This window comes from Metopolophium dirhodum, chromosome 1 (assembly GCF_019925205.1).
Source record: "Metopolophium dirhodum isolate CAU chromosome 1, ASM1992520v1, whole genome shotgun sequence".
In the NCBI taxonomy this organism is placed as follows: Eukaryota; Metazoa; Arthropoda; class Insecta; order Hemiptera; family Aphididae; genus Metopolophium; species Metopolophium dirhodum.
This window is the reverse complement of record NC_083560.1, coordinates 11,537,943-11,549,766: the sequence shown is the minus strand read 5'-3', so window position 1 is coordinate 11,549,766 and position 11,824 is coordinate 11,537,943. Positions and strand designations below refer to the sequence as shown.

General features: G+C 34.5%; 1 protein-coding gene across 1 annotated transcript; it reads right to left on the bottom strand.

The window, feature by feature from the left end:
* Positions 1-323: 323 nt before the first annotated feature.
* On the bottom strand, positions 324-1,684 carry LOC132952490 (uncharacterized). The gene is made up of 3 exons (XM_061024831.1): positions 1,574-1,684; positions 1,031-1,383; positions 324-528 (listed from the first exon to the last, which is right to left on the bottom strand). Exons 1-3 carry the CDS (start codon positions 1,682-1,684, stop codon positions 324-326), a joined length of 669 nt encoding a protein of 222 aa, XP_060880814.1.
* Positions 1,685-11,824: the final 10,140 nt, after the last annotated feature.

The window sequence follows — 11,824 nt, the reverse complement described above, 5'->3', positions numbered from 1 at the left end:
AAATCGACAAATAAGACCCTCGTTGTTTTCAAATTGATACATCAATAACTCGGAAGCTATTGAAACGGATTTATCGATATCGTAATAAACTGTTCCAGGACCTCTAGCGTACGCGTTAAAATACGGTTTTACGTTAGGTTTATTATAATATTCAACGAATTCATTAATACTCCAGTCCCGTATAATAGCGCACCAATTCCTAAGAGCTACTTTAAATTTTTTATCTTCTTCTAGTATACAATTTAATTTATTATTCAAGTAAAATTCCTTAATATTAGTGAACGCGTCGGGTGGGCAACATGGATACTGGTACAACAAATTTTTTAGCGACGTTGGATACTCGCATACTGGCTGGACACTGGAACCTCTCTCATGGTATCCGAAGTCTTCATCAACGGGAGAGTGGTTCGCATCGCCGTCTTGATGTTCTGCAAATGCACTGAGCTCTCTGGGAACGTCGTTCGGCATTTCATTGACGCATATTTCCACATTTCCTTCGTGTCCCTGAGTCCTTCGAGATCTGACTTCCTAAATTTATGAAAAGTCAATATTATCCATATAATTAGGATCGTACATGTGGTCGAATATATGGTCATAAGTAGCTTGGTTTAATAACGGATAGCATAATTTCACCAATTTTTTATTATGACGTGTATTTTCCCTATAGTGTTGGTATAAACAAAATTGACATTGTTTAGGCGCGAGTATTTTGCTAGTACCTTTGTATATTTTTAATTTATCCGACATACTATAAACGAGTTCATTTATATGAATATAAAACGGAGTTGCTTCAAACGGTTCGTAATAGTATTTATGATTTTGAAACATTTGAAATTTATTTTCGTAATTTCGTACACTGGGCAAATGTCTGTTATACAAAATGTCAACTTCTGTGGTCCGAAATTTATATTTATTTAAATTAACCAAATCGTATTGATACGATGGACCGTATTTTTTAACCATGGTCGACATGAACACTTCTTTTAAATACGAACGACGAACATATTGCAAATAATTTTTCATCACATACTTGTACAAAATTGCGTCCATCACATAATCCTCCATAGGAACCGACGCCGTCAATTTGTTGGGGTTCCCGGCCGTCTGTAGAAAAATATCGCACGATGCTTTCCCAGTCCGACGACGTGAGGCGTATCGCCCAAACGCGTCTTCGAAGGCGTCGTCGTCCATGTTGGTGATAGAGGACGGATCGTTGCAACCATATACACCGACAATCCGAGTTTGACTGTCGGCAGACGTGGACGCAATGGACATGGTCGCCATGGGCTGTGACGATGACTGGGAGTTTTGGGGGATACTGTCGCAACATAGTTTGTAGCTCTTTAGCAACTTCATCAACTCCGTTAGGTCCGCATTAACGTACTAAGCATCGGCCTGATGGCCCCCATAGGGGCGGCCGCTGTACATACGCGGCAAAAGTAATGGCACAGAGAGGAGGGGACCCGCGTATGTCGTCGTCGTTGTCGTCGTGGTCGAAATTATAGAATAATTTGAGCAAGCACGTCACGGCCATCAGGAAAAGAATGAAAGGTCGTCTCCTCGTGGAGCTTACCAAAGGTTCCAAAGCAGCAGCGGCCACCTCCGTCATCCAGGACAAACTGGCCGATGCTATCTCCGGATCCACCGTCACCAGGCTCCAACACACCACCGAAGTCAAAATCATGGACCTCGACAAAGTGACCACCAAAAAGGAAGTCCAGGGAGCCATTTTTAAAGCTATACACAGCGACGATCTACCCTCGGAGGACGAAGTAAAAGTAACCGGCCTGTGGACTATCCGCGGAGGTTGGCAAATGGCCACAGCTACCGTTAGAGTTGCGGACTGCCAAAAACTGACCATCATCCGCATCAGCTGGAAACAGTGCCGGGTCCCTACGCCAGGTCCAACGCTGAGTGAATCATTGATATCACCTTCCACCCCTCTGGACCAACCATCTCCCTCGTGGGTTAGAGGGTCATTGAAGCAGTCGATTCGGCAAGTGATCATAGGTATATTCAATTCTGGTCACAACAGGCTCCTGATCTACAAGATCCTACTAGATGACTCAGTGGGTAGCCATTCAGACGTCTAGACATGGTTTCCCTGGCCACTCACCTGGCCGCCTTCCCAACTCCTCGCACTGACACCACCACAACCTCCGACAAAGCTGCTGATCAGCTGGTCACGAACCTCTCCTCAGTTTGCGACTCCTGTATACCATCCAGAACTCCTCCTTTCACAGGCAAGAAGCAGGTCCGACTGATGGAACGATGGTATAGCAACGCTTCGTTTCAAGCACAGCGGGATACCCCGAACAATGCTACTTCTCCACAAAGCTTATACCGCAGAGAGGAAGAAGTTCCAAATAGCAATTAAAAACGCTCAAGCAAAGAGTTGGTCTGATCTTTACGGCTCCATTGACACTGATCCTTGGTCACTTCCATACAGAGTCGTGACAAAAAGCATAGGTCGCAACCACCCGAGAATTGAATCGCGAGGCAGGTAGTCCACAATAGCTGATCATCTCTTCACATATCAACATCTCACTGAATGGCAGATCTAATAAGTATTTTTGCCCCGTCCAGTTTTCCTTCTTTTCCTTGGTAGTTTCCTGAAAATTGTCACTCGTAAAAATCTCGCACTCACAATTGCAAAAATAACAAAAATAAAACAGGCAAATCGGTCAAGTCATTTCGGAGTTTATCCCGTACAAAAAAAAAAAAAACGACTTGGTTGATATAATATAATAAATAATAATATTCAGATGTTTTTAAATCCCCTTTAACCATAACGTTTGTGTTTGGAGTATTACTTATATTCTATACGAAGTCATTTTTCCAAAAAAAAATATAAATAATTGTAACAAACAAAAAAGGCATAACAACAATACTCCATTAGGTTTAAAATTAAACCACCAGGCCGAACAAACAGACCTAATCAAAACGGTCCTTTTCAGGAACAACAACTCAAAACCTAAAACCACGTACAACATTTGCTGAGAAAATGGGTCATGACAATTATTGAAACCCGGACCGATATACGCGGCAGCGGATATGATCGGTGCTGTTTTTATAAACAATACTTAAGATAAATATTATATAGTTCGCAAACATCATACAACCGTTAAGAGGACGTTTCACGGAGACGTGTCGATATACGGCGATAGTTCATTAATTCTCCTATAGGCAGCGTATAAGTAAAGTTTTTACAGTTTCTATTTATTTATTATTTTTTATTTTTCATAACATAATATAGTAGATTGTTGTACACGATCCATGCATTTTAATTTCTCCAATACTATTCCGTATTACACTATACATGATAATGTCCGTTAACAGCACAGAGACAGTGAAAATATTATAGACATTTGATGGTGTATAGAAAATTAAAATAGAAACATTCTGTTAAATGTCCGTGTATCTGCAGTTATCCGTTTATGAATTACAACAAAATAACAAAATCGCTACGTGAGATATCTTGTGAATATATTGTATCAATCTAGTAAAATTGTGAAATTCAAACGCTTATTAAATTTTTTCTTGATTTGCTTGTTTACATTTTCTTTATTGATTAAGGTAGACAAACTTATGAGGAATCTTGTCTTACGTTTTCAAATCTTAGATTAAAAAAGAACATTTTTTATGAATATCTGACTCAAATTAATTTGCATGTTTTCTCGATTTCTACGTGTTTTGACACCATTTGAACACTAAATGATTATAAAAAATAAAATCGTTATTATGCATTTTTAATGTTAATTGACAATTATAGAAAGTACAACTAAAGAATCGGAAACCGAAGATATCCGTAGACATTTCAAAAAACATGTAATCGTGTCTATAAAATATAATAATATTATACCTTAATAGATTCAAATACCAACGAAAATTATTCTTAAATTACAAAGAAATAACTAAAATCATTATGTTATGCTTTGATTAATATGTTATTTCGTTTAAATTTTAACGGTATATTTCTAAAAATAAATAAATTACTCGAATAGCGGACAATGTGAGACATCATATCAAATAGGTTATACGATGCCGTCACCGCCGATGAGCGGTACAACCCAGCCACCATTGTGCGAATATAAATGTTAAAACCAAACGTGTCACAAATGTAAAATACAGGTCGAAAATTATCTTCAATCATAATAACGGTTTTATAAATTTGTAACCAATAGCAACCTCGTTATAAAAAGTATATATTATCATTTGGCTTATATTTTACCGGGCGGTTCGCACTCTTGAGAGAACAGTGACGCAAACGAAATCGTCATAATGTTGGGAAATCGACTTTTTGATTAATTTTACTTTTTTCAATCTAATATCACTCATAATATTGTATAGTTTACTTTTGTATGCTTAAAATAATAAATTAAGTACCTTTGATTTATTGTAACTCTCATTTCAGTTTGTCTTGTGTCGTTAGTTCTGCTAAGACTAGAAACAAAATCGTCTAACAACATAAGTTCAGGCCAGAATAAAGTCACATCTCAGCAGTGTCGATATTCCGGCTCGAGAGTATATAATATTTTAAGCAGAAATAAAGACGTTTGAGCTCTTACTGACTTTAATATTATATAAATCAAAAATGTCAGGCATACTAAAATATAGGATGATATTATGTAAATTTGTACGGTTATAACTCCAATAACGAATTTCTTTGAGTTGTGTCACTATTCTTCGGGGGTGCGACTGATTACGTCAATGTCGTATTTTTGCCCCGTCAAGTTTTCCTTGGTGGTTTCCTGAAAATTTTCACTCGTAAAATTCTCGCACTCGCAATTGCGAACACGACAAAAAAAAATCAGCCAAATCTGTCAAGTCATTTCGGAGTTTATCCCGAACAACGAAAAAAAAACGACTTGGTTGATATTATATAATATATAATAATATTCAGATGTATTTAAATCCCCTTTAAGCATAACGCTTGTGTTTGGAGTATTACTAAAATTCTATACGAAGTGATTTTTCCAAAAAAAAATATAAATATTTGTAGCAAACGAAAAATGCATAACAACTATACTCCATTAGGTTTAAAATTAAAGCATCCGGTAGAACAAAACTATTTTTTCCTTGTATCATCACCACGACCGGTTATACCGTTGACACCAGTGCCCAATGATAACTGTCGACCAATCACAAAACGCACAACACCGACACATAATGTATAAAGACGGGCGCATTTGAGTCGGAGAGTACCAGTCTGCTTCAAGGTTTCATACAGTCAAGATGTCTGAGCAAATTTTACAAGAGCACAATATGTTTCGCCGAGAATGTGTTCGGTGCATGGAAACAGAGTTCCAACGCAGTTTGACGGGAAGTTCTTCGTTCGTTGAGGAAACAACCACTGAAGCCATCACGAGATATGAAGAGAAAATAATTAAAAAATTTCGCACAAAACGAAGAATCTTAGACGAGGAGGTTTTCAATGAACACATGAAGAACTATTTCAAACAAAAATTGAAGACCACGAATTAGTTGTGGACTAAAATATCTATTACGGGAAAAAAGACCTAAGTAAAACGGTCCTTTTCAGGACCAACAACTCATAGCTAAAACCACGTACACCATTTGCTGAGAAAATGGATCATGACAATTATTGAAACCCGGAAGGATTCGCGCGGCAGCGGATACGGTCGGTGCCGTTTTTATAAACAATACTTAAGATAAATATTATATAGTTCGCAAACATCATACAACCGTTACGAGGACGTTTCACGGAGACGTGTCGATATACGGCGTTAGTTCATTAATTCTCCTATAGGCGTATAAGTAAAGTTTTTATAGTTTCGATTTAATTATTACTTTTTAAGTTTTCATAACATAATACAGTAGATTGTTGTGCACGATCCATGCATTTTAATTTCTCCAATACTATTCCGTATTACACTATACATGATAATGTCCGTAAACAGCACAGAGACAGTGGAAATATTATAGACATTTGATGGTGTATAGAAAATTAAAATAGAAACATTCTGTTAAATGTCCGTGTATCTGCAGTTATCCGTTTATGAATTACAACAAAATAACAAAATCGCTACGTGAGATATCTTGTGAATATATTGTATCAATCTAGTAAAATTGTGAAATTCAAACGCTTATTAAATTTTTTCTTGATTTGCTTGTTTACATTTTCTTTATTGATTAAGGTAGACAAACTTATGAGGAATCTTGTCTTACGTTTTCAAATCTTAGATTAAAAAAGAACATTTTTTATGAATTTCTGACTCAAATTAATTTGCATGTTTTCTCGATTTCTACGTGTTTTGACACCATTTGAACACTAAATGATTATAAAAAATAAAATCGTTATTATGCATTTTTAATGTTAATTGACAATTATAGAAAGTACAACTAAAGAATCGGAAACCGAAGATATCCGTAGACATTTCAAAAAACATGTAATCGTGTCTATAAAATATAATAATATTATACTCTAATAGATTCATATACGAACGAAAATTATTTTTAAATTACAAAGAAATAACTAACACCGTTATGCTTTGTTTAATATGTTATTTCGTTCAAATTTTAACGATATATTTCTAAAAATAAATAAATTACTCGAATAGCGGACAATGTGAGACATCATATCAAATAGGTTATACGATGCCGTCACCGCCGATGAGCGGTACAACCCAGCCACCATTGTGCGAATATAAATGTTAAAAGCAAACGTGTCACAAATGTAAAATACAGGTCGAAAATTATCTTCAATCATAATAACGGTTTTATAAATTTGTAACCAATAGCAACCTCGTTATAAAAAGTATATATTATCATTTGGCTTATATTTTACCGGGCGGTTCGCACTCTTGAGAGAACAGTGACGCAAACGAAATCGTCATAATGTTGGGAAATCGACTTTTTGATTAATTTTACTTTTTTCAATCTAATATCACTCATAATATTGTATAGTTTACTTTTGTATGCTTAAAATAATAAATTAAGTACCTTTGATTTATTGTAACTCTCATTTCAGTTTGTCTTGTGTCGTTAGTTCTGCTAAGACTAGAAACAAAATCGTCTAACAACATAAGTTCAGGCCAGAATAAAGTCACATCTCAGCAGTGTCGATATTCCGGCTCGAGAGTATATAATATTTTAAGCAGAAATAAAGACGTTTGAGCTCTTACTGACTTTAATATTATATAAATCAAAAATGTCAGGCATACTAAAATATAGGATGATATTATGTAAATTTGTACGGTTATAACTCCAATAACGAATTTCTTTGAGTTGTGTCACTATTCTTCGGGGGTGCGACTGATTACGTCAATGTCGTATTTTTGCCCCGTCCAGTTTTCCTTTATTTCTTTAGTGGTTTCCTGAAGATTGTCACTCGTAAAAATCTCGCACTCACAATTGCGAACATGACAAAAAACAAATCATCCAAATCGGTCAAGTCAATTCGGAGTTTATCCCGAACAACGAAAAAAAAAAACCACTTGGTTGATATTATATAATAAATCATAATATTCAGATGTTTTTAAATACCCTTTAAGCATAACGCTTGTGTTTGTAGTATTACTAAAATTCTATACGAAGTGATTTTTCCAAAAAAAAATATAAATATTTGTAACAAACGAAAAATGCATAACAACTATACTCCATTAGGTTTAAAATTAAAGCATCCGGTAGAACAAAACTATTTTTTCCTTGTATCATCACCACGACCGGTTATACCGTTGACACCAGTGCCCAATGATAACTGTCGACCAATCACAAAACGCACAACACCGACACATAATGTATAAAGACGGGCGCATTTGAGTCGGAGAGTACCAGTCTGCTTCAAGGTTTCATACAGTCAAGATGTCTGAGCAAATTTTACAAGAGCACAATATGTTTCGCCGAGAATGTGTTCGGTGCATGGAAACAGAGTTCCAACGCAGTTTGACGGGAAGTTCTTCGTTCGTTGAGGAAACAACCACTGAAGCCATCACGAGATATGAAGAGAAAATAATTAAAAAATTTCGCACAAAACGAAGAATCTTAGACGAGGAGGTTTTCAATGAACACATGAAGAACTATTTCAAACAAAAATTGAAGACCACGAATTAGTTGTGGACTAAAATATCTATTACGGGAAAAAAGACCTAAGTAAAACGGTCCTTTTCAGGACCAACAACTCATAGCTAAAACCACGTACACCATTTACTGAGAAAATGGATCATGACAATTATTGAAACCCGGAAGGATTCGCGCGGCAGCGGATACGGTCGGTGCCGTTTTTATAAACAATACTTAAGATAAATATTATATAGTTCGCAAACATCATACAACCGTTACGAGGACGTTTCACGGAGACGTGTCGATATACGGCGTTAGTTCATTAATTCTCCTATAGGCGTATAAGTAAAGTTTTTATAGTTTCGATTTAATTATTACTTTTTAAGTTTTCATAACATAATACAGTAGATTGTTGTGCACGATCCATGCATTTTAATTTCTCCAATACTATTCCGTATTACACTATACATGATAATGTCCGTAAACAGCACAGAGACAGTGGAAATATTATAGACATTTGATGGTGTATAGAAAATTAAAATAGAAACATTCTGTTAAATGTCCGTGTATCTGCAGTTATCCGTTTATGAATTACAACAAAATAACAAAATCGCTACGTGAGATATCTTGTGAATATATTGTATCAATCTAGTAAAATTGTGAAATTCAAACGCTTATTAAATTTTTTCTTGATTTGCTTGTTTACATTTTCTTTATTGATTAAGGTAGACAAACTTATGAGGAATCTTGTCTTACGTTTTCAAATCTTAGATTAAAAAAGAACATTTTTTATGAATTTCTGACTCAAATTAATTTGCATGTTTTCTCGATTTCTACGTGTTTTGACACCATTTGAACACTAAATGATTATAAAAAATAAAATCGTTATTATGCATTTTTAATGTTAATTGACAATTATAGAAAGTACAACTAAAGAATCGGAAACCGAAGATATCCGTAGACATTTCAAAAAACATGTAATCGTGTCTATAAAATATAATAATATTATACCTTAATAGATTCAAATACCAACGAAAATTATTCTTAAATTACAAAGAAATAACTAAAATCATTATGTTATGCTTTGATTAATATGTTATTTCGTTTAAATTTTAACGGTATATTTCTAAAAATAAATAAATTACTCGAATAGCGGACAATGTGAGACATCATATCAAATAGGTTATACGATGCCGTCACCGCCGATGAGCGGTACAACCCAGCCACCATTGTGCGAATATAAATGTTAAAACCAAACGTGTCACAAATGTAAAATACAGGTCGAAAATTATCTTCAATCATAATAACGGTTTTATAAATTTGTAACCAATAGCAACCTCGTTATAAAAAGTATATATTATCATTTGGCTTATATTTTACCGGGCGGTTCGCACTCTTGAGAGAACAGTGACGCAAACGAAATCGTCATAATGTTGGGAAATCGACTTTTTGATTAATTTTACTTTTTTCAATCTAATATCACTCATAATATTGTATAGTTTACTTTTGTATGCTTAAAATAATAAATTAAGTACCTTTGATTTATTGTAACTCTCATTTCAGTTTGTCTTGTGTCGTTAGTTCTGCTAAGACTAGAAACAAAATCGTCTAACAACATAAGTTCAGGCCAGAATAAAGTCACATCTCAGCAGTGTCGATATTCCGGCTCGAGAGTATATAATATTTTAAGCAGAAATAAAGACGTTTGAGCTCTTACTGACTTTAATATTATATAAATCAAAAATGTCAGGCATACTAAAATATAGGATGATATTATGTAAATTTGTACGGTTATAACTCCAATAACGAATTTCTTTGAGTTGTGTCACTATTCTTCGGGGGTGCGACTGATTACGTCAATGTCGTATTTTTGCCCCGTCCAGTTTTCCTTTATTTCTTTAGTGGTTTCCTGAAGATTGTCACTCGTAAAAATCTCGCACTCACAATTGCGAACATGACAAAAAACAAATCATCCAAATCGGTCAAGTCAATTCGGAGTTTATCCCGAACAACGAAAAAAAAAAACCACTTGGTTGATATTATATAATAAATCATAATATTCAGATGTTTTTAAATACCCTTTAAGCATAACGCTTGTGTTTGTAGTATTACTAAAATTCTATACGAAGTGATTTTTCCAAAAAAAAATATAAATATTTGTAACAAACGAAAAATGCATAACAACTATACTCCATTAGGTTTAAAATTAAAGCATCCGGTAGAACAAAACTATTTTTTCCTTGTATCATCACCACGACCGGTTATACCGTTGACACCAGTGCCCAATGATAACTGTCGACCAATCACAAAACGCACAACACCGACACATAATGTATAAAGACGGGCGCATTTGAGTCGGAGAGTACCAGTCTGCTTCAAGGTTTCATACAGTCAAGATGTCTGAGCAAATTTTACAAGAGCACAATATGTTTCGCCGAGAATGTGTTCGGTGCATGGAAACAGAGTTCCAACGCAGTTTGACGGGAAGTTCTTCGTTCGTTGAGGAAACAACCACTGAAGCCATCACGAGATATGAAGAGAAAATAATTAAAAAATTTCGCACAAAACGAAGAATCTTAGACGAGGAGGTTTTCAATGAACACATGAAGAACTATTTCAAACAAAAATTGAAGACCACGAATTAGTTGTGGACTAAAATATCTATTACGGGAAAAAAGACCTAATTAAAACGGTCCTTTTCAGGACCATCAACTCAAAACCTAAAACCACGTACACCATTTGCTGAGAAAATAGGTAATGACAATTATTGAAACCCGGACCGATACACGCGGCAGCGGATACGATCGGTGCAGTTTTTAAAAAACAATACTTAAGATAAATATTATATAGTTCGCAAACATCATACAAACGTTAAGAGGACGTTTCACGGAGACGTGTCGATATACGGCGTTAGTTCATTAATTCTCCTATAGGCGTATAAGTAAAGTTTTTATAGTTTCGATTTATTTACTATTTTTTATTTTTCATAACATAATACAGTAGATTGTTGTACACGATCCATGCATTTTAATTTCTCCAATACTATTCCGTATTACACTATACATGATAATGTCCGTAAACAGCACAGAGACAGTGGAAATATTATAGACATTTGATGGTGTATAGAAAATTAAAATAGAAACATTCTGTTAAATGTCCGTGTATCTGCAGTTATCCGTTTATGAATTACAACAAAATAACAAAATCGCTACGTGAGATATCTTGTGAATATATTGTATCAATCTAGTAAAATTGTGAAATTCAAACGCTTATTAAATTTTTTCTTGATTTGCTTGTTTACATTTTCTTTATTGATTAAGGTAGACAAACTTATGAGGAATCTTGTCTTACGTTTTCAAATCTTAGATTAAAAAAGAACATTTTTTATGAATTTCTGACTCAAATTAATTTGCATGTTTTCTCGATTTCTACGTGTTTTGACACCATTTGAACACTAAATGATTATAAAAAATAAAATCGTTATTATGCATTTTTAATGTTAATTGACAATTATAGAAAGTACAACTAAAGAATCGGAAACCGAAGATATCCGTAGACATTTCAAAAAACATGTAATCGTGTCTATAAAATATAATAATATTATACTCTAATAGATTCATATACGAACGAAAATTATTTTTAAATTACAAAGAAATAACTAACACCGTTATGCTTTGTTTAATATGTTATTTCGTTCAAATTTTAACGATATATTTCTAAAAATAAATAAATTACTCGAATAGCGGACAATGTGTGACATCTTATCAAATAGGTTATACGTTGCCGTCACCGCCGATGAGCG

Excerpts from the sequence above, each read along its gene's own strand:
- LOC132952490 (XM_061024831.1), bottom strand. The coding sequence starts at position 1,684 with ATGATTTTGACTTCGGTGGTGTGTTGGAGCCTGGTGACGGTGGATCCG. Across the intron at positions 1,384-1,573 it reads CTGCTGCTTTGGAACCTTTG|TACGTTAATGCGGACCTAAC; the intron begins GTAAGCTCCACG and ends GCCGATGCTTAG. Across the intron at positions 529-1,030 it reads ATGGACGCAATTTTGTACAA|GAAGTCAGATCTCGAAGGAC; the intron begins GTATGTGATGAA and ends TCATAAATTTAG.